At 36.2% G+C, this 24,130-nt stretch overlaps 1 protein-coding gene across 1 annotated transcript; it reads left to right on the top strand.

Annotated features, from left to right (window-relative positions):
• On the top strand, positions 1 to 20,245 carry LOC140228061 (Golgi SNAP receptor complex member 1-like). The gene is made up of 7 exons (XM_072308467.1): positions 1 to 142; positions 10,313 to 10,421; positions 11,535 to 11,622; positions 12,389 to 12,660; positions 14,320 to 14,349; positions 19,184 to 19,266; positions 19,650 to 20,245. The coding sequence occupies exons 1-7, from the start codon at positions 64 to 66 to the stop codon at positions 19,772 to 19,774; spliced, it is 786 nt and encodes a 261-aa protein (XP_072164568.1). The 5' UTR covers positions 1 to 63; the 3' UTR covers positions 19,775 to 20,245.
• Positions 20,246 to 24,130: the final 3,885 nt, after the last annotated feature.

The raw sequence follows: 24,130 nt of genomic DNA, 5'->3' as shown, positions 1-24,130 counted from the left end.
ACAAAAGCCAGCGTAGCCGAGCCTCGCTCGGGAATTAACTTACTGCAAGCAACCTCCACGTAGATGTCGGACACAAACAATCCCGGATCCACACCCGAGTCGACTGCAATGAGGAACATGGCGCAAGGAAACCAGTGGGAAGGTAATATTTAGAGCCTTTTCATGGCTTTTCATTTTGTCCTTAAGTATCTCTTAATTTAGACTAGGTAATCAATGATTGTACAATTGCCAGATTCTAAATGTAATGACAATGTAGTCATTGTAGATCTCACGTCACGTCAACAATGATTGGTGCATGGTCATAGACTGACTGGGGTGGTGCACGCAGCTAGTGTAGTGAGGGTAGTTCCAGATCCAGCATTGATTAACACTGTTGAGTGAATGGACCGAGATCTATAACGTTAGTATTAAAGTCTATAGTAAATGACATTGTAACCCTTATTGTAGATCAGATTAATTTTGTGTTCAAGGTCCATACTATCAGTTTGTAATGAAACAATCATATCTATGATTGCATGATTAAAAGAAATTTTGGTGAAAGTAGTGATAATTTAGTTCAGTGCCTTATCCTAACCGTTAACAAGTTAGACCTCTAATTTTTTTTTTTCGGGGGAGGGGGGGGAGGGGGAGAAATAATTAGTATTTGCAAACACAACTCGGATCTATAACATAAAGATATGACCAAGAAGGAAGCAACTTTTGGGAAATACTGCATGCCCAGTGCCCCCTGCTGAAACAGATGCAAATTCACACATTGTATAGTAAGGGTACTAGGTCTCGCGCAGGGACGTAATGATCGCGCATAGCGTAACTGCGTATAGCAAGCGATATTACGCGTAGGACTAAGCGCAAAATTTGCCGATACGCCCATGGAATAAATATACCTGACTTACCGCTCAACATGAGAAGGAAGCAGGTACGAAATTTTGATTTCCAACAAATTTTCCACTAAATTTCCAATTTTTTACCTTGTACAAACCTACCTTCCCTTAAAATCTGTTTTAAGGATGTTGTAGCCTAGACGTGTCGTCTCGCTTGTCTCGTTCGTAGTCGATAGAATTCGTAATTTGTTCGATCGATCGTTTACCACGTGACGTCATCATACACAAGAACAATGTATGCTGCCAGCTACGCTGAAATACTGTTAATAAATATTGTTTTAAGTCAAATTTTAACACAACGATTATAATATTACAAAGGAATAAATATTTCAGTCTATCGAAGTTGAATTAAGTGTGATTTCAATTTGAATTTGCTTGTGATTTCCATTGCGCTAACTTGTGATATATTTGTGACAGGGGAGGGCCATAACCATAATGATACTGAAGAAAACAAATTAGATGAGAGTGTGACAAATGGGTGACGAAAATGAGAGGGTGACGAATGGGTATAAGCGCACACACAAACACACACACACAAAACATATGTTCATATTTTACTTTTTTCCATTTTATATTACTTGTATATTATTGGTTAAAGTGATTAGAAATATTGTAAGAAAACTTTATAAATGAAAATCATTAACGATTATGAAAATATCAATGATAAAAATAATGATAATAAGAATGATAAAATGATGATGGTGGTGGAAGTGATAATAATAATAATGAAAATGATAATGATGATGATGATTATGATGATCGATGATGGTGGTGGTGATAATTAATAGTAATAATGATAATAGTAATAATGATAATAATAATAATAATAATAATAATAATAATAATAATAAATAATAACACATATAATAATAATAACAATAATATACTGAGTACCAGAGTACACAAGTTAGGTAAAACTGCTGTTGCTTAACAGGGACAAATTTAATATCAAGTGAAAAAAATATTCTACGAAAGCCGGAGCACGTTACAGCCGCAGAGGGGCAGACACTTTCACGCATGAAACTACAGAGGGCAGCTGCGCGATCTTTACATACCCCGAGAAATTGAACGCATAAAAAAAAGTCCGACATACAAACGGCGACAGCGCACTACTCCGTCATCGTATCATCAGGAGATTCTGGGAGGTGATTTTTCTGCATTTTCGTGATATTCACTGAGAAATTCAGGTACGATTATGGAATAACTTCTATTATAAGAGCATTTCAAATTTTCGTGCGCGATATCTAGACCCCTCAACCATACATCACTTAACATATTCATGCTTGATAACACAACTTCAAGAAGTCAGAACTTGTTACCAGTAAATCATTTTTAAAAGTCATAAGGTCGGTATAGAGACTATAAATTGCATAAGGTGCCACTGTAAACACTGCAATTGTTCTTATATTTTGCTAACTTTCTTTATTTCAAAGGAAAATTGGGCAGTAAATTCTGATGTTTACAGTGAAGGTACAGTGCAGGTGATTCACAAAGATAATGGGGTGGGTCCATTTAAAAGAAGGGGTCCGTCCATTCAGCCCCATCTTCCAATGCCTTCATTTAAAAGAAAGGAATTCTTGCATAGACTTGCATTTTATCGCAGCTGATTGACAAATGGCTCTTTGATGTGAGTAGTAGCCATGATGAAAAAAAAAAAAAATCATGGACATTTTATAAAGTACTCAAGCTGGATTTCAACCAACAATCTCCTGATTACCAGACAGGTGTCGTATCCATTTGACTACCGAGCTTCCATCTGACAGCCAGTGCTGTTTCTATGTACACGTAATCCTGTGTAGCAGCAGATATTAATTGTGTAAATATGCATGTATTCCTGGTATTCAAATAAATGAATTCTTATTATTCCTGGTATTCAAATAAATGAACTCTTATGTCAAAGTTGTTTTTAACTAAAACTGATGGATAAATTGCCCTTCATCAATGAACAATAAGCACTGATTATTCAGTGTTTATAGTAGTAGCCCTAATTAAAAAAAAAAAAAAAAATCATGGGCATTCTAGCAGTCTAGTTAGGTGATGTTCACTATTCCAAAGATTTGTTATTCCGAAAGGTACAAATTCCCTATACCTATGTTTTGTTGTTTGTTTGTTTTTTATCTAAAAATGAAATACGAGTCATAAAGCCAAAAAAAAAAATGAAATAAGACTTGTTATTAAAAACATAAACAAAATATGAACAGTCTTTAGCAAAGAATGGCTCATCTTGGTGATGACATAGAAGAGGTGGAAGGGTGGCATACTACGAAGGAGGAGAAAATGTTTCTTTTTTCAGAACACAATTGTATTCAGTTTGTCAATGAGTATGAATGTTTATCCTATGAGTTCATATGTTCACAAACTAAGACAAATAAGAAATGTAAGTGTGATTTTTACCTGACATGACAAAGTTTCTTTGGGGAATCCTGGTAGGTGACGTATGGGAGCATTAGTGTAGCTTTTGCCTGTATTATAGATTTCCAATGCATGTAATGAAAAACAGGGCCATGACCACATACAATTTGTAATCTGCATTTCATCTAAATAGGATCATAGATAGGATTGGTCCTTATACTAGGTTTTCACTTCTACATAGGTTCATCACAGGCAGAAACTATAGGTGGGACAATAACCTTAAAGTAAGATTAAGACTCACAGTACTAGCCTACCTTTTCCTTTTAATTCTCTGGGAAAACACTTACAGTAAGTTTTTGCATATTTGGGATTCTGATCACAACAAAAATATCACATCCACCACATTGGATATCATTTACTGTGAAAAAAACTTGAATGCATAGTTGCTCTATCAAAAACACTATGATTTGACTGGTTAATGAATATGGATTCCACAATTGCACATCAACTGGCAGAAGGTAAAAAATGTCTGTTCATATCTAATTTGTCACATCCACAAGGAGTTTCAGGCATTCATACAATGTAACTTGAAAATGTGTGGACCCTTGTGTGCAGTGGTTTGTGTTCTAAAAATATGACTGTTCTATGTGGTTCTTGCAAACAGAGTAGGCCCTACTGCTTGACAATTTCCAGTTGATGATAAAGATGAAAATTTGGAATTCTGTTCTGAATTTCAGCATCACGTCCACCATGTTGGATCCAATTTACTCTGAAAAACATTCAGAGTCCAATGAACATAGTATCAGGATGTTGTAAGCAAAAAAAAAAAAAAAAAAAAAAAAAAACCCTCATACTTTGATCGTACAGTGTATGTGAGCTGATAAAAATTTCAATAGTGGTTTGAACTACATTTGTATTACTATCAAGTATGAATTTGAGAAGATTAAGAATGTCCGTTCACATCTCCAGTCCGTCACATCCGCCACATGGAATTTCAGGCATTCATAACTTTAACAGCAAATGAGGCCTTATCAGCAGTGAGTTGTAATTTATAGAATAAGTATTCTCGGTGGTTTTGCATGCATAATCATTTGTTATATGCACGGTGTGTTAAAAAAATACCAAGGAAATTGGTGTTCCGTTCACATGTCACATCCGCCACATTGACTACTACTGATGTCATTTATGCTGGAAACAAAACTTTCTTGTGAAACACAATTTGTTTCTCAGTGTGAACCGACTTGTGCTGACTATTCATTGGGTAATCATTTGCCTTATTTCCGTTGTTTATTGGTCAAGGTGTAAAATGTCCGTTCACATCTGTTTTTGTTACATCCACCATAGGGCAAGTCCAAGATAAGGTCCCCTCAGAAGGCAAAATTTCATCTTTGCTCAATATTGACATGTTTGGTATCATTTTGAAGCTTATGAGTTGAAGTTTTGATTTCCATGGAGGAAAAAATGATATTATGTAAATTTATGCAAATTTCAAGGGCTTCATTTGCATTTATGTGAAATACAGCGTTACGTATGGGACATTTATAAATATTCATATTTATTCAAAGGAAAGCAAATGATATTTGATTAATATATGGACATAAGAAGTTCATCAAATAGTTTAACTTGGTATGTTAATTTAGGGATTATGCAAATGATTATGCAAATTAGCTCGTGTCCTATCATGAGATGTCCCATACGTAACAAATTGAGGTCATTTTTTTAGGTTTTCTCTGAAATTTCTAAGGTTATTTGAATGCCCTTTTGGAAAGTTCTAATTTATTGTTTAGAGAAGTTAAATACCATAGAAAAAAGAAAAAACAGTAAAAGAAATATTTTTTATTGGGCTATTAAATAATGTTACGTATGGGACAAATGCGTTACGTATGGGACATCCTCATACATATTGCATGTGAATGCATGTAGCTAGCTGGGAAGGTCCCTCAGTACACAAATGGTTAATCATCCTGAAGAAAGCATCCCAACTTTGCAGCTACTTTTGAGTTATAGACACTTGAAACAATACATGTACTTGACTGAACAGTTTTCAAAAAGGGGGAGGGGGAGATGGCAAAATACAAAATGAAAATCAGCATTAAAGGGATGGTATAGTTTTTGTAGAAATGGGGATTCAGTTTTCAACATTTTACGAAATGATTGGAAACCAATTATATGAATTATCAAAGAGCATGCAATTCTAAGACTAGAGGAATTCAAAGTTTATTTGATGGAGATCCAATTTGAAATGGCTGAGATATCAACAAAAAAACAAACAAACAAACAAATAAAAAGTAAAATGAAGTGGTCCTAATAAAAAATGTGACCAACGTTATGTTCGGACACCACGTTTCTGGATATCTCAGCCATTTCAAAACAGATTTTTGTCATGTTAAGTTTGAATTCCTCTTAGAATTGTATGCTATTTAGATATTTCATAAAAGAAGTGCTAATTATCTTGTAAAAGTTGAAATCAGAATTCCCATCTGAACCAGAACTTTAATTCTGATTTAAAGGGTACTGAAACCAAATTTATACACAAGTAGACTGAAGAATTGCAGTTCAACTACAAGTATATTGGGTACTGTTCACCACACAATGTAGAGCTCTAGCCACGTTGTAGCTGCATTGTATAACACATGTATGTGATGATAATGAAGATGTTACTTCAAATTAGTTTTTTGTATCATTTTTTTTTATTGCAAGTGATAAACAAATTGTCCTTACTAAGTTTTCAGTAGTAGCCATGACAAAAATCATGGGCATACATACCGAGGTGTGACTCGAATCAATGATCTGATTGCTAGACAGACATCCCGTACCCACTCGATTACTGGAGTTCCACGCAGCAGGTATTGCATATTTATTAAAATTAATATTTCTTGTGTCAAGTTGTTTTTCATTGAAACTGAATGGCAAACTGTCCTTCATCAATGGAAGTAAACACTTTACTATTCGATTTTTTAGTAGTAACTATGATAAAAATACAGGGCATACATACTCTGGTTGGTCATAAAAATATAGAATAGGATTAAACATTATGATGGTAAATATTTGGGGAATATTGTTCCCTTGACAATCTGGATCAGTATTTGAGTAATTTCAACTGATTCTACCTCAATAATTATGCAAAAATTTGTTTATGGGTATTTTGCAAAATTATTTTGCAAAATACCCAAATTTGGTCTCAAAAGTTGTGTGATACTTGAAAGAAAAAAGTCATAAAATGTTGTGGCGAGAGCATCACGCATTGCGGAATAATCACGCGAAACGTCGAGGGGGGTCAAAATGCCCCCCCCCCCCGGTGGGAATAAGGGTTGAATCGAGCTCCATCACCAAGTCAAGTTAACACAACGATATTGATCACAATCATCTATCCCAAGCACTAGCTGTTGGAATCACAGCATCGCAAAGTCCACAGGATTTGCGCAGCGAAAAAAGTGATTGCCTTGATTACAGTCAAATATTAACAGATGTAGCCATGACTGCTTAATAGTTTTAGACACATAATTAGGAAAACAGATTAAAGTGCCACAAATTTCATCCCTTTTGTAAAACACAATGATTCTAATTTTCCTTGCAGGCTCAGGTTTATGTAGCCATATCTAGAGTGTTTGTGTATGATACATGGACGACAATTGCATTAGCATGTAAAATGTGCATCTATTATGGAAGTGTTATCCCTAGGGGCTGGTGTTGGTCAATGGGGAAAAGCCTGTTTGCTAACACAAACAGCAGAGCTTGATTCAGCAGACAACAGTCAATACCGAGCCCCAGACCAGCAACCAGAAATACGTCATAATTTTTATTTCAAGTTTAGTTTTATGGCCGGTACGTGCTAGTGCTGAGATAGCACTAGCACCAAACTTGAAATCACCCATTGTATCTTGTAGAAATAAATTGATGAACGTGTAACAACTTTGTGGTGTTGATGACTTTTTCTTTTTTTTTTTTTTGCCATGCCTTAAAACAAAGCAAACAAGGAAAAGTAGAAATTACGCGGTGCGTAATATATGTCCCCGCCGGAAGTAGCATTTTGTAGCAAAATGTACAATATAGGTCAAAAATCAAGGTCAAAGGTCAAAGAAGTCAAAGGTCAAAATTCTGTGTAGAAGTTTTAAAGCCCTCACCTAGTGCCATCACATAAAGCAAACGGAATCGAAATCGGGTTAGAAATGGCGCAGGAGTAGCATTTTGTAGCCAATGTACAATATAAGTAAAAAATCAGGGTCAAAGGTCAAAATTCTGTGCAGAAGTTTTGAAGCCCTCACCTAGTGCCATCACATAAAGCAAACGGAATCGCGATCGGGTTAGAAATGGCGAAGGAGTAGCATTTTGTAGCCAATGTACAATAAAGGTCAAAAATCAAGGTCAACAGTCAAAGAAGTCAAAGGTCAAAATTCTGTGTAGAAGTTTTGAAGCCCTCATCTAGTGTCATCACATAAAGCAAACAGAATCGAAATCGGGTTAGAAATGGCGAAGGAGTAGCATTTTGTAGCAAAATGTACAATACAGGTCAAAAATGAAGGTCAAAGAAGTTAAAGGTAAAAATTCTGTGTAGAAGTTTGGAAGCCCTCACCTAGTGCCATCACATAAAGCAAACGGAATTGAAATCAGGTTAGAAATGGCGAAGGAGTAGCATTTTGTAGCAAAATGTACAATATAGGTCAAAAATCAAGGTCAAAGGTCAAAGAAGTCAAAGGTCAAAATTCTGTGTAGAAGTTTTGAAGCCCTCACCTAGTGCCATCACATAAGGCAAACGGAATCGAAATCGGGTTAGAAATGGCGAAGGAGTAGCATTTTGTAGCAAAATGTACAATACAGGTCAAAAATGAAGGTCAAAGAAGTTAAAGGTAAAAATTCTGTGTAGAAGTTTGGAAGCCCTCACCTAGTGCCATCACATAAAGCAAACGGAATTGAAATCAGGTTAGAAATGGCGAAGGAGTAGCATTTTGTAGCAAAATGTACAATATAGGTCAAAAATCAAGGTCAAAGGTCAAAGAAGTCAAAGGTCAAAATTCTGTGTAGAAGTTTTGAAGCCCTCACCTAGTGCCATCACATAAGGCAAACGGAATCGAAATCGGGTTAGAAATGGCGAAGGAGTAGCATTTTGTAGCAAAATGTACAATATAGGTCAAAGGTCAAGGTCAAAGGTCACAACTGAAATTCTGTGTAGAAGTTTCAAAGCTCCCATGTAGTGCTATCATATAAAGCAAACAGAATCAAAATTGGCTCATAAATGACAGAGAAGTAGCAAATTGAACATTTTGATCACACACGGACGCACACATAGACGGACGCACGGACACACACACGTACGGAGCCCGTTTCATAGTCCCCTGCTCGAACTCGTTCGGCGGGGACAAAAAGCAAAGTTTACCCAATTTGCCCAATGGGCATGTTGGTACACATCCCATGTGTTTTCAGGCAACATTTAACACAGGCATGTTTGCTTCTTTCACCCACCCTTATGATTTTTATGCACTGTAATGGTTTCAAAACAGGTTTGACAGTGTACTTTTAACATTTAGACGGCATCACAAATACAAAAAAAGTTATGTCTAGGAAAATGTTTGCATCCCTCGTGTCCACTACCCAGACAAAGAGGACTGTTTGCATTAGGCAGAGTATACACCATGCTGCTGTAATGCTACATGTATCAAGAGACTGGTAATAGTCGGGTCGCTTAATGTCAAATATTGAGATTACTGTTACACGGCGGATAAAAGCACCAAATTTGGAGAGATGACCCCTCAGGACCTACTCATTGATATTTGAGTAGGAGCCCTCTGTAAAATTTTCATTTTCATGGTATAAATGCTGAATTTCAATTTGCAGAAAATTTTGCGGGCATGAAACTTTCGCAAATTCGCGAGGAGCTAATATTCGCAAAAGCAAAATGCGTGGTATTCTAAACAATGCATTAGATGCCAGTGGCAATTCGCTGAATTTTCATGCTGCGAAAAGACCGTCAGATCCAATGTGCAAAAATTTCATGTCGTGAATATAACACTGTATTTATGTATCTGAGGAAGTAAACTAACAAAAAAGAGGTTTAAATTTGTTGTATTTTTTTCATTTTTCATGGAACTAGAAAAACATGAACCCAATCTTGAATTCCATGATCAACAAAGCATTTGAAACATGGAGGTTATTGAATATATTACGATTTATGAATAGAAAATGCTGTTGAGGTGTCACAGTGTGATGTACTGTTGCGGTTCAGACATATGTACTATACATGTACATAAATATAGACCCGATATTAAAGGGGCTGCAGAACGTTTTCTAATGATGGGGGGGGGGTGGATGGAAGGGGATGCGAACCGTTGAGGGGGGGGGGGTGTTCAAGGGTCAGTGATGTCCCACCCCCTTGACATTAGAAAACGTTCCAAGCCCCTTTGATATTGTATACGTAATCAAACTGGGAATATTAGGGACTGTGACACCTTAACAGCATTAAGCGTTTTTCTCTTCATAAATCGGTCATTAATTCAACCACCTCCGTGTTTCAAATGCTTTGTTGATCTAGGAATTCAAGATTGGGTTCCTGTTTTCCAGTTCCATGAAACTTGAAACATGTACAACAAATGTGAACCTCGTTTTATTGTTACTTTACTCCCTCAGATACATAAATACGGTGTTATTTTCGCGACACGAATGATTCGTGACTTAGAGCCGACGGTCTTTTTCGCAGCATGAAAATTCCTCGAATTGCCACTGGCATCAAATGCATTGTTTAGAATCGCGCGCATTTTGCTTTTGCAAATATTAGCTCCTCGCGAATTTGCGAAAGTTTCATGCCCGCGATATTTTCTGCAAAATGAAATTCAGCATTTATACCATGAAAATAAAAAAATTACAGAGGGCTCCTACACAAATATCAATGAGTAGGTCATGAAGGGTCATCTCTCCAAATTTGGTGCTTTTATCCGCCGTGTAACGGTAATTTCACTAAGCGACCTGACTATAAGGCCTATACATGTGTATGTGCAATATTTTTCAAGTTCTTATTGCCTTTAATATGTTGTGTTATATAATTTGCGGGCTCTTTTATGTGTGTTTGTCCCATTTATGTGCTTCAGATTTGAGGAAAAAGGCCAGACAACTAGAAAATGAGATTGACTTGAAGCTGGTTTCCTTCAGCAAACTTGGAACAAGTTTTAGCACCATTACAGCAAATGGCTTCGACAGGTGAGTGAGTGAATGAATTCATCGTGAGCATTTAGGTTTTGTTATACAGTATGTCCCCCCAAAAAAATTACAATCAGATTTTCGCATTGAGAACACTCAATATGATTAAACTGTCTAAATGCTACTTCAGGGTCTTTAATAAGATATAACATCTTAGCTCTATTTTACAGAGAACCCCATTCAGCGGTCACAGAGAAATGTGGATTGTTGTAAAGCATGCCATGAGTCTGATTCTTCCAAGTTTAGCACTTTGATGCTCTTGTGTGTGAATACAATAGACAGAACTTGGAGGGAAGAGACTCCTGACATCCTCTACAAAATTCCTTATTTCTCTTTGACCACTGAAGCAAATCGAATGGGGTTTTCTGTAAGATGTGGGCAATGAGTTATAGTTTCATACCCTGAATTTTTATTCAGATTGATTCACTATTTTTAAAGATATCATTGCGGAGGGTACCGTTATTTTTTTTTTTTTTTTTTTTTTTTACATACGGTATAACAAAATGTTAGGCATAGACAGTGAATCTATTTCATCACAGATCATGCAGAGAGTTTTAGTACATTTCTTGTGCTGTACTTTCAATAGTCCGAACCTGATATGCACAGATGTATTTTGATCAATCAAATAATGCATTTAAATAAAGCTTATGGGTCCACAGTGTGACATTTCAATCAAATCCCAAATTTCTTGTAATCTTGTACCTCTCCTGTCTCCTTCCCCATCTCAGATCTCTCTCCGCGATCCAAGAACCTGAAATCACATACAGGCCTTTCCCTAGCTGTACATTGTGTAAAAATGAGGAATGTTTGCATGCATTTTGATTTCACGAGAGCCAAGATTCGCGAAATTAAAATGCACGTGAAAGTTCTTGTCTACGCTATACGCGTTGAATGTTAGAGGCAACACATGAAAATTCCATGCCTCGAAAAAGGCCGTAGGCTCCAATTCGCAAAAATTTCATGAGTACTGTGAAAATATGGTGTTTTACAGTATGTTGCCATACACATTGTTGTAGTTATCAGGTGATAGACTGACTTCTATCGTCATCGATTCTCAGGTTGAAATTGGTATTGTTGTTATCTTTCTATGAATGTTTGTTTTTCCCACAACAGTTCAGATACATCTCCTCTTCTCAGTGCTTCTAACAGTGAACACATGTTTCACACAATGGCTATGGAGATAGAGCAGTTATTAAATAAGGTAAGTATCATCAGAACCATCATGTAATTCTATGTATTTTTTGTTGTTGAATTTGTGCCAATACATCCCACATTTCACATTTCAAAGAGTTTAGTCCTGCACCATTATACTAACTGGTGAAGGTATTGACTTGATGTTTATTTTTCAGAGTTAGTTAGGAAATATGAATCTACGTGTATGCAGTTAAAATTTGTATTTAAGGTATCCGTAGGCATGATTTTGCACAATGTCTGTATTGATAAGTGAACATACAAGTACATTAAATGTGATATCATCTCTGCTGTGGAAAAACTAGGGATTTTTTTCCTATTTTTTATTATCTGTCTCTTGTCATGCAGTAATGTCAAGGAAGTCTGGGAATTCAGGGCTGCTCACTAACACATTTTTTCTACTGGTCCTACCCGTCATTCCTGAAAAAGGTATTGGTCCAATAATGATTTGTCCTGGACTGTCGGACCAGTGTGCAGCTTTGGGGAAGAGTTGCTTGTTTGTTTGTTAGACAATCGGTTGTATGCGCACTCCTTCCTGTATCATTAAGTCATGGGAAACTGTTGTCTGCTGGCTTATGTCCCCCTCCCCACCCCACCCCCCACTGGTAGTCAAGCTTGTTGATGTAGTATCACACCCATTTCTCATTTGGGTTTTGTACAAGATTCTGAAATCATGCATTTTATCTAGAAGTACAATCTACAGTAAGTAGCCAAAATATGTACTGTATTACCAGTGTGGTTGTTGTTGTTGTTTTTTCTTTCTTTTACGCTTGCAGTTGTCTGATGTCAATGACCGAATGGCTGATTATGCTGGAAGTGTGTCAGTAGCATCGCCAAGTGCTGCCTTGTTACACACTCTGCAGCGGCATCGAGACATCCTACAGGACTATACCCATGAGTTCCACAAGACCAAGGCCAATATTGAGGCTTGTAGAGAACGTGAAGAATTGCTTGGTTCCGTGCAGCGTGAGATTGACAGCTACAAGAGCTCCTCAGGGCTCAACCGTAGAACAGACTTGTACCTGAAGGAGAATGAACACATACGAAAGTAAGGATAACTTCTCACTAGCTAACTACTTCCATCAGTGACAACTAGTTTGAAGTTATGTGCTAATTATTTATGTGTATTACATACACAAACATTGATTGCATGATTTTGCCAGCTGATAACACTTATAGTTTATTTAAAGTAAATTGCAAATGGCTTGTGTCTGTCATGGAGACGAAAGAATTTGTATATAAAAAGATAGTATTGTGCATATGTCTGTGATCTGTCATATCTTTTGTATCAAGCTCAAAAATATGTTTACGCCTCCACCTCAAAGAGGGCTAGAGGCAGTTTCATTTTTCTGGTCAAAGGTGTACTAGTGAATGCCCTCGAGAGGTTCTATTGAAAACAGTGATTTTTTTTGATTTTTTTGATTTTTTTTTTAAATAACTGAATAGTTTGGAAGAGAGAGTAAAAGTTAATTGATGTCAGTCAAATAGTTTTGATAATCATAAATGAAGAGAAGAGGATACGTATCATGTGGAATAATTTGCTGGCTTTCAAACACTCGGGTACCTTCGATATAATTAACTCAATCACTTTGTAATAACCTTGTAACTGATGTTTCACTGCTTTGAATCATGTACATGTACTCTTTAGAGTAACTTCATTTTCATCATGATCACAAAGGAGACAACATCGTAAGATTTCTGTGTGTGATACCTTCAATTTTCTCCCAGCAGACAAGCCGTATTATTCCTTACTTTCAGCCCTGATGCTGTCTAATCTCTATAGTCTAATGGGCAATTCCGCGGTTAGTAACGTTACATTTGAACAAATTTAAATATTTGTTTTTATCACTAAATTACCATTTATTCATTTCAAGTCAAAATTATGTCAAAAACATGTTCATCCTTCCCAGGTTTATGATATAGAAAAGAATGAACACAATCCAAGAAATATTAGAATTGCTATAGCAACTTAAAGGGCTGGTTAGTAACGTTACGAAAAAAGGACATGACAAAAAAATCAGTGTCTTGTAACAAAAAGTGTGCAAAAGTTCAAGTTACTTCAAACAAAGTGTTGCATTAATTTCAATTATTGCATCATGACAAATGTTCATGCAAATTTTTTTAGCAGTTTGACCGATAATTTTTTAGCTAGACCTCCAAAAGCATGGTTAGTAACGTTACGGTTAGTAACGTTACATTTGTCCGGAGTAATTCCGCAGGTCATTTCACCCTTTTGTAATTGACAAAATGTCACATGACTTCCGGAGTATTTAAATGTATTCATCTTTTACCCTTTAGCAAAACTTTGAGGAAAAAATTTCAAAGGAACCCACTGTAATTTGCATTTAAGTGAATTTCAGCGTCCCCAGTCCCACACGTACATTTTAAATGATGGTTTTAGATCTCGCAAAATCAATAAATACGAAAAATAAAATCTACTGAATTTGAAAGACCCTAATGATTGGTGAACATCCATGGCATTAGTTGATACCTAGATCAAAGGGTAAGATAAAGAGGCACATTTCTTTTATCCATGTCATGTCCACCTAACTGCGGAATTGCCCTAATGTTTATTCTCATTTGTAGCAAAAGATGCATTTAAGATACATGGGTATGACAATTTTCATTCAGGACTTGACAGATTTAATTTTTTTTTTGACTGAATATAGCTCTAACTCCTCTGTTTCTTTTATTCTGTGATCTACAGTTCAGAGAGAATAGCTGATGAGACAATAAGGTATGTATTTTTTGGTGATATTTGTGCATTTTCACAGGATAGTATTCAACCTGATATGAAACCATCCAAATTTCTTGCTATTTCAAAGATTCTGACTTTCCATGTCTAGTCAAAAGACACGCACACACACACACACACACACACACGGGAAAGAATCAGATGTCTTTGTGTTTCTCGGGAAGTCATATTCACCCATTATTATAGCAACTAAATATTCATTTTAACATTCATTTTTGCAAATACCCCTTAAAGTGTAAAGTGTTCTGTGATAGAATTTATGTGTAGATGAATATACAGTCAAACTCGGATACCTCGAATTCGTCGGGACTGAAGAAAATGGTTCGACGTACGCGAATTTCGAGGTACGCGTACGTCGAATTTTCTTCGACTTATCCGATGTTTATCGATGTTCAACGTTTATCGATGTTCAACATGGTGTCTGTTATATTGAATACTGATTGTTTGCATGCTTGTCAATTTGAATTGAACCAACTTTTATATGAATGAATTGAGTGAAAATCGGAAATGAAATCAACATTTCAGAAATAAAGATTTTGGTGGCCCCGATCGCGCCACCAAAAAAAAAAAAAAAGTCGGATGTTTGCCTTTACTTTTCAAAATGAACAGCGGTAACAATCGGCTACGTAAGATGCTAAAATAAATGTCAGAGTTTTGCGTTTAATTGTGGAAATGAATGGCGGTAATATTCGACTCGGTGTGATACTAAAATAAATGTCGGATGTTTGCTCATACTTTTGGAAATGAATAACGATAAGACTCAGCTCCGTATGGTGCTAAAACTAATGTTAGATATTTGATTTTGCGTTCGGAAATGAATAAGGATAACATTCGGCTCTGGAAGACGCTGAAATAAATGTCGAATTTTTGCTATGACGTTCGGAAATGAAAAACAACATTCAACTCCGTACGATGGTTAAATAAATGTCGGATGTTTCCTTATACTTTTGAAAGTAAATAGCAATAGCATTCGGCTCCGGAAGATGCTAAAATAGATGTCAGATGATCGTTTTTATGTTCGGAAGAAAATAGCAGTAATATTCTGCTCCATCATGTCCATATGATGCTAAAATAACTGTCTGATGTTTGCTTTTAAATTTCGAAATGAATAACAGTAACATTCAGCTGCGTTTAATGGTAAAATCAATGTTTGATGTTTGCTTTGACGTTCGGAAAAGAGTAACAATAATATTCAACTCCTGACAATGATGAAATAAATGCTGGATGTTTGCTTTTATGTTCGAAAGTAAATTGCAATAACATTTAGCTCCAGAAGATGCTAAAATAAATGTAGAATGTTTGCTTTGATGTTCTGAAGTGAATAACAATAATATTCAACTCCGTACGCTGATAAAATAAATGCCGGATGTGTGCTTTTACGTTCGAAAGTAAATGTCAATAGCATTCAGCTCCGTAAGATGCTAAAATACATGTCGAATGATTGCTTTTACGTTTGGCATGTTTGGAAGTGAACAGCAGTAACATTCTGCCCCATACGATGATAAAAAAAAAAAAAAAAATATTGGATATTTGCTACGGTACCCCATTTCAAAATAAATATCAGTAACATTCAGCTATACGTTTCATAGTCCAAAATGTCTGATGTCTGCCTTGACGTTCAAAAATGAAAAACAGTAACATTCGGCTCCGTGCGATGATAAACTAATTGTCAGATGATTCATTTCACTTTCGGAAGTGGACAGCAGTAACATTCGGCCCCATACGATGATAAAAAAAAAAAAAAAAAAATTGGATATTTGCTACGGTACCCCATTTCAAAATAAATATCAGTAACATTCAGCTATACGTTTCATAGTCCAAAATGTCTGATGTCTGCCTTGACGTTCAAAAATGAAAAACAGTAACATTCGGCTCCGTGCGATGATAAACTAATTGTCAGATGATTCATTTCACTTTCGGAAGTGGACAGCAGTAACATTCGGCCCCGTTCGGTAATGAAATAAATGTCGGATGTTTGAAATGAATAACGGTAATATTCTGCTCCGTATGATGCAAAAATAAATAACAGATTGTTGCTTTAAATTTTGGAAATGATTAATGGTATTAATCCGCTCAGTTAGATGCTAAAACAAATAGGGGATGTTTGCTTTCACGTTTGGAAATGGATTAGGATAGTATTCAGCTCCGTAAGATTCTAAAATGAATGTCGGTTGTTTGCTTTTACATTTAAAAATGAATAACGGTAACTTTCGGCTTTTTACAATGCTAAAACAAATGTCGGATGCTAACAAATGTCAGCAAATGCTCCCATTTTCTCATTTCAAACGTAAGTTTTGACCTCCTCAATATATGGGCATCAACTTTTATAATATCTACGCCTATTTGTCAAATCTTTAAACACAGAGTAAGATGATTGAATTTTCTATTCATTTGTTTTAGACATGGACATCTGTATCACTTCAATAATGCTTAATATTAATTTGTCTATGTTTAGTAGGACCGATTTAGTTTTTCTAATATTTTTCCTGATTTTTTTTTTTAGTCACCAGATTTTACTTTCGACCACCAGAAAATAAAAATCAATGATATTGGTGGCCCGATAAAACTTAGTGCGGAGCCCTGTGTATTCTATTCTTCATTGTGATCGGCCTATACTTCCAGATTTTCATAATCGCATTGCTAGAAGAAAAAGTTTCAGTGCTTGCGTTCTCGGGGAAGTAAACTTCGTGAAAGGCAAAAAAAAAAAAATGGTTAAAAAAAAGGCACTACGATGTAGATTGATGTTTTGACAGTGTACAGAGCGTGATTAATGGCAGAGATATAACTGTCAACGTAAGCAGGTGCGCCCCGACGGTTGAGAAATCTACGCGCACGGTATGACTGTCTCGATCAAAAATCAAAACACAGTGGTTAAAGAAAAGCAAATGATGGGGCAGCGCGTAGTGCTATCGTAAAGCACTCCATTGGCACGGGTGCTATGTGCATACCATGTACGTGTGTTGGTAGGTGTTGGGGATTTTCCTTGTCAGCTGTGTATCGGGTATTTCTTCTTGGGCGCGCCATTGTTCTGGTCTCAGAATATTAACAATCGAGTGTGAAAACATGTGACATGTCTTCGCTGTCCACGCGCTGAGTGATGTTTACAATTTCGATTCGAGCAACATGCTGGGAAAAACAATAAGTTAATTAAGATCGGGACATTAGATTTCCCTCGAGGTAACCGAATTTCGAGTTATCTTTTTCGAGCTACGCGAATTTTAATACACGGAAACTCCATAGGAACAATTGGGACTTTCATTTTGCCCCCGAGGTAAGTGATATTCGGCTTATCCGACGTCGAGGTATCCAAGTTTGACTGTATGTTGGATATCATTCTATGCCGGTAATTTGCATTAAACAATGCTATACCCAAGAAGGTGCCCAAGACATGATGTTTTAGAAATGATCATTTTCCATCCGTATGACTCTGATCTCATCGTTGCACATAGAGAGAGAAAAAAGCCTTACAGTGGAGTTTTGTCATACTTGACTCATGTATGCTGCTTAAAGGACAAGTTGACCTTCATAAACATAAGGATTGAGAGAATGTAGCAATATTAGTAGAACACATCAGTGAAAGTTTGAGAAAAATTGGACAATCAATGCAAAAGTTTTGAATTTTTAAAATTTTTGTGTTGGAACCGCTGGATGAGGAGACTACTACAGCTTGTGATGTCATATGTGTCAACAGTGCAAAGAAAATGTAAAGAAAATTCGACATATTTTCACTTTTTTTCACATAATAAAAGAGCACTTGACTTGCCTCTTTCTAAAGGCAGGGGAAATAATATTACCCATAACATATGTTGGTAACGAGTCAAGGGAATGTGTACTTTTTTCAAAAGATGAAATTTTGTGAAATTTTCTTTATATTTTCCCTTTGTGCATGTGACATCATACACTGCAGTAGTCTTCTCATCCAGCGGTTGCTGCACAAAAACTTCACAAATTAATAACTTTTGAACAGATTGTCCAATTTTCCTCAAACTTTAAATGATGTTTTCTACTAATATTGCTACATTCTCTCAATCCTTATGTTTATGAAGGTGAACTTGTCCTTTAAGTGTAGATACTGTGATTACATATTGGACAAAATCCCTTGGATGTCAGAAGTTACTGAACTTTGATCACAGATGTTCAACTTGATATGTCAAATGGGAATCATCATATGGTAGGAAGAATCTAATTGAATAGACACATTATTTCACTGAATAATGATAAGGGTAAAAGGCCAAAGGTCAGGGTCAATACACTTTACACAGGCACTCTTCCTATAGAATGTAGTGCCTGCACATCACAGTTGACTGAATACACAATTGTATGTCAGTGCATTATACAGACATGTGTTACAGACATACATACACATATGATTAAGATTGTGCAATTGTGAGTACTCACTAGATTAGGTATCATTTTAGGGGACTTCCTGACCAATCAAATTGATTCACTTCACTGATTTAGATAGCACCATGTAGATGGATGTCTAGTGATTAGAGATACAATGTATGATCGAAACACATGTACATTTGCATGTATGTACCATGAGGTTGGGCTGTCAGTTTTAAAAGATACTATTATGCAGTGATTACATTTTGCTGTGCTTCCTGAGGATTGTTTTTGCAAATTTTCATTTAGTTTGTTGCAATGAATTCACTTTAGAATTGCAGTGTTCCCTTCATGTCATGCTTTGTTTACCAGTGTGCTACTTACAATGTACCTGAACAAATAAAACCAGTGACTAATTCAAGTGATTATAAATGAATAAAAATACATATTATGTATTACTCTACTACTCTTTCTTGTTTTATATCTACAGTGTTGCCATGGCTACAAAGGAAAACTTGAGTTCTCAGAAATCAACATTAAAGAAGATATCCACCAGCATGAATACTATGGCCAGTATCCTTTCCTATAATGCATCAGTAAAAAAAAAAAAAGTTACATTGTGTTGTAACCGGGATGTCACATCTTTCTCATTCTTCTCTTTTTGTCTTTTTGAATATGATCAATGCTATGTCTATTTTAACTATCACTTTCCATTATGCATATTCCATATATTATGTTTATATGTTCATGTGTAAATACATTAGGTACGTATGAAATGTATTTGCCTTAAAATGAGGTAGGTATAGTCTGTTTTATACTACGGTACTTAAGTGATACCAGGTATTTAGTAACTTCCTATATTTTGTTCATGTACCTATTTCTGATGTATTTGTTAGTTGTTATCAGTATTGGTGATAAGTGAAATGTTTCTCCTTGACTGCCTGTTTCCCTTTCAGATCGATTCCCTGTCCTAAACAGCCTGATTCAAAGAATAAATCTGAGAAAGAGAAGAGACTCACTAATCTTAGGAGGTGTCATTGCCGTCTGCCTTGTATTGTTACTGTGGTATGCATTCAGATAGAGTCCTGCATCATTATCTCAAGAGGTCTGTCTTTGATTCCCACACTGTGGCTAAAGAGTGGTCAGACTTTTCCCTCATCCGCTGTATGGAAGACTTATTCTCTGTGGACACTAAGAATGCCAATTCCTTGAGACCATCAGCTTTAATCAGCTGCAGCATTCAGAGAACTTTGTTGTACAGAAGAAGGAACTGGCAAACAGAAGCCTTGAAGACAGGGATGCTGAGGATGCCACTGAAGATATGTACATAATTGTAGTCCAAGATTAAGATGAAGATTTACAGCAATGAACTGCATTGGTTTAACATCATTGAGAGCGATGATAGCAAACTTCTACAGCACCAGGAACCAACCAGCTATACCTGTTTGCTTAACCCCTTAAAGGACGAGCTGATTTTGCTATTATAACACACATTTCTCATGCCTGAGTATTCTCGGGACTAGTCTTCAGCGGGTTAAGAGCCATTGTCTGTTGTGTGTGTGTGTGTGTGTGTGTGTGTGTGTGTATGTGGATGACCCTTCATTCAACACATGCTCTTAGTTGTTCTTGCTGATTTTCATGTTTACTCACTGAGTCATGATTTGTTTTTATTTATGTATACTTGTTCTATCTACATACACATGATTATGGGAGTAAAGTCAAGGGAGTTACAGTGGATACATTGGCTCATCTTTTATTTTAGAATATGAATTTAGGCATTGATGTTTAATTGCTTGTTAATGAAATGTAGAGTCTCTATGGCTCTTTTGCAGTTTAAGTTCATGTAAAAAGAAGAAATATTATTGAAACTTTTATTTTGACATAAGTATCAAGAGGTGTTCATTGCATTTTTCATGTGTGTAAAAGGATACACTGCACATGTACCTGTACCATTGTGCTAGGGATGCTGGCTGCTGCTGCTTTGAAACAAACAAGACTCGTGGTACAGCATGCAGACACATGAACTACCATGTACTGTAGTTTTTATATCCAAAAGTGATAGCCAAAGTATGATTGCTGCTCCCTCCATCAGAGAACTAATGCCAGCATAGGCTGCAAAATGGATTGATTGAAAGAGAGAACTGGCATCTTTCATTTTATCCATAATTAATGCCAGATAAATGGATTTGAGACTAACAAGACATATGTACTCTTACCAAGTCAAGTGTATAACAGACCAAGGAGTCATGTATTGTAGACTAGTGCGTTTAAGCTTATTTGCTGTTGTACAGGAGTATAAGTGTTACTAGCAAATAAGAAGTGTACAAAAACATGACTAAGATGTCATTCTGCTGTGGTCTTGTGCAAAGAATTTAAATGTAGATCGTAGCTCTCATGTGGCAATGAAGGGAGAGTGGCATGCGCAATATAAATCGGAGTCTGCATGATACATACAATGTAGTTCTGGCCATGAATTCATCCTTGTCATAGATCTTTTTCACAGAGTCTAAATTCCCTTGATAAGTATTTTAAGTCCAATAGCATTTGACAGTCTCACTAGATATTTGTGAGGTGCAAGAGAAGTGTAGAATACACATCTGTAGATATCCCCACAACTGTTCCATTGTATCAGTGTCTGTCACATCGGAGAGCTGTATGTATTGCTATGAACTCAGAAGCCAACGATATGATATGACAATGATGGTCCAGACAAACTGTTCCCAGTTTTTGTCTCTCTTATCAGTAGAGAATGGAATAAAAAATGTCCATTGTGTCTTGAATGATAACAAGAATGACATGGTGTCTGTATAGCAGATTTATGATTCTTTTCCTGTCAAGCATCATGCTCTAATTTGTGGATCTTGAACTTTGGTGTTCTTCATTAGCTTTTGAAACACAAAGTACATGTAATTTTTGTCAGTGCATCATGAGTATTATTCATGATTATTCATTTTCAAGTGATAACATCATTTTACAGACAATTGCTTGCAGCTCTGTTCTCAAGGTTACCAGAGAGATAGTGTTGTCCTGTTGAAAAGAGTGGGTTTCGTCTATAGTGACAGGCACTTGATAGTTCAGTAGGAAAAGGAGCTAGTGTACAAAATATGTTCCAGCTTAGTAGAGTGATACACAGTTAATCACCGTGATTATACTTGTGATTATCATACCAATATGCAAGACTTCTGACTTGAGAAGATGGCTATAAGCTGTATAGTCACTGACACCAGTGGTACTATAATGACTTTGTCACAAACATTTGCTTCTTAATTTCTTGAAAGATTATAGAAAGCATGTTTTATATAGAGTAAACAAGGCAAAAGAAACAACAATCATTGTATTTGTCAAGTGTAGTGTAAATTCACTGAAATGCCCATTTATCAGTTTCCATTCCCTTTCACATCAAATCTTTTTCATAATGAAATTGTCTTGTAGGAGCTATTAAAAAGGAAAAATATAGTTATTCTAGTAACGTCATGATACATGATGTACTTACTTTTAATTTCAAGTACTTGTGTTCAATAAAAGATATATTTTGTCTGTATGTCGCTGTATAATTAAGACTGATACATGACTGACATTAAAACAAAATGCATGAAATACAACACAATTTATCTCAAAGAGTTTGCTTAAGACAAGTACAGTGCAATGAAAGCCACAGCCAAGCAACAGTTGTTGTCATTCTTGAACAATAAAAAGTCTGTTCCCAACTTTTTATGGAAATCTGTCGATCTCGATGCATGTATTGCATTCTTTTGAAACCTGAAATGACTGATAGGCAGTGATCATGTCAGTGTTTGCATGAAATGTCACTATGACTGTATATACATAGAAACCAATAAAAAAAAATGATAATAAAAAAAAATGTGTTATTGAGAGAGATATATGTATGAAAAGCTGTAAATATGTCATGTTCACACACATGATAAATAATAACGCAAGGAATGCTACAAACAGATGTCTATTTTAAAAAAAAAAAAAAAGTACACTGTGTTCAAGCTGTCTTGGCGTTTGTCCGGTTTGACTGATCTGTTGCTGTTGATTCATTATGTTTTGTGAAAGTGATCCTAAGGGTACACTTTCTTGCCATTCATAAATCAAGATACCTACAGTATTGAACATAACTCCATACAGTTTTGGTTCTACTGCCATTCAAAAAAAAAAAATGCAGCATGACCGCTTAAAGGAATGGTACAGTATTGGTGGAGATGAGAATTGGGCTTTTAACTTGTTGCAAGATACCAAGAAAACATATATGATATAGTACAGAGCATACCATTTCAAGAGGACAGAGTTTACTTGATGGAAATCAGGTTTGGAATGACTGAAACATCCAAAACAAGGTAAAACAAAGTGATTGTGATAAAGTGTGGGTCCCACACTTTATTAGAATTGCTCTTTTTTTGGATATCTCGGCCATTTCAAAACCAATTTTCATCAAATAAATGTTGAATTCCTCATAGAATTACATGCTCTTTAATATTTCATAAGAGGTTTCTCATCATCTCACCAAAAAAATGTTAGAAACCTGAAATTAGGTCTCAACCAAAACTATACACTCCCTTCAAGTTTGTTTGTTGTTTGAAGGATTGCATGGGAAAGTAAGTGAGAAAGAGAGGTTTGTGGTAGTATACACATGGTGTACAAGTTTAAAGGTGCATGGTCCCGGTGTTTTAGTCAAATGTGTACGCAGGCGCACGGCGCAAATTTCCTATAGAGACCTACGCTGTCGACTTCTCTTTGGCGCTTACGCTTTGGCCCACTTTCCCGAGTCCGAAGAAGTCCAATTCACTGTAGTCAGTGGTCCGATCACAGTTCAGCTCATGATTCGGCTGAGGAGGATGACAGCTTAAGCAAACTTCTTTTGTGATGTCATAATAACAAGTACATATGCACGCACCCTGGCATTACTACAGACTGCGCGATGCGCAAAGAAGACAACAAAGGCAACGTTACTGAGCAACACCTACGCACTTTACTCTTGATGACAGCTCAACTTCGGTAATCTTCGTATCAATGCTAACGGTGATCGGCAGTATCATCAACAGCGCCATCTATACTACCGGGACTATGCCCCTTTAATCCATATAAAAGCATCCTGTTCAATGTACATGCACACATGTGCATATGTTGTTTTTTTTTTTCTATTGTGGGCATTTACAAACCTACAATTAACTACGTACATGTAAATCTCACATTACCCAGGGTTATAAAGAAAGCAACATTTTCTTTCTCCTTTCTCCTTTCTCCCTTCCAGCTGACTTCTAGTTCTTTTTGACACTTTCATAGAAATTAAAGAAGGTGACATGACACTTGCTGACCTGCAATAATTGCTCCAGTCTTATTTTTACCAAAGACTTGGGGTGAAGGTTGGGTTTTTTGATAGGGTTTTGGTTTTAGTTTGATATTATAGGATTAGTGTTATGTTTGTGGGTAGAAT

This window comes from Diadema setosum, chromosome 4 (assembly GCF_964275005.1).
Source record: "Diadema setosum chromosome 4, eeDiaSeto1, whole genome shotgun sequence".
Taxonomy (NCBI): Eukaryota; Metazoa; Echinodermata; class Echinoidea; order Diadematoida; family Diadematidae; genus Diadema; species Diadema setosum.
Note: the sequence above shows the minus strand (reverse complement) of the source record. Positions and strands in the feature narration are given on the sequence as shown.

Excerpts from the sequence above, each read along its gene's own strand:
- LOC140228061 (XM_072308467.1), top strand. The coding sequence starts at position 64 with ATGTCGGACACAAACAATCCCGGATCCACACCCGAGTCGACTGCAATG. Across the intron at positions 10,422-11,534 it reads ACAGCAAATGGCTTCGACAG|TTCAGATACATCTCCTCTTC; the intron begins GTGAGTGAGTGA and ends TTCCCACAACAG. Across the intron at positions 19,267-19,649 it reads CAGCATGAATACTATGGCCA|ATCGATTCCCTGTCCTAAAC; the intron begins GTATCCTTTCCT and ends TTTCCCTTTCAG.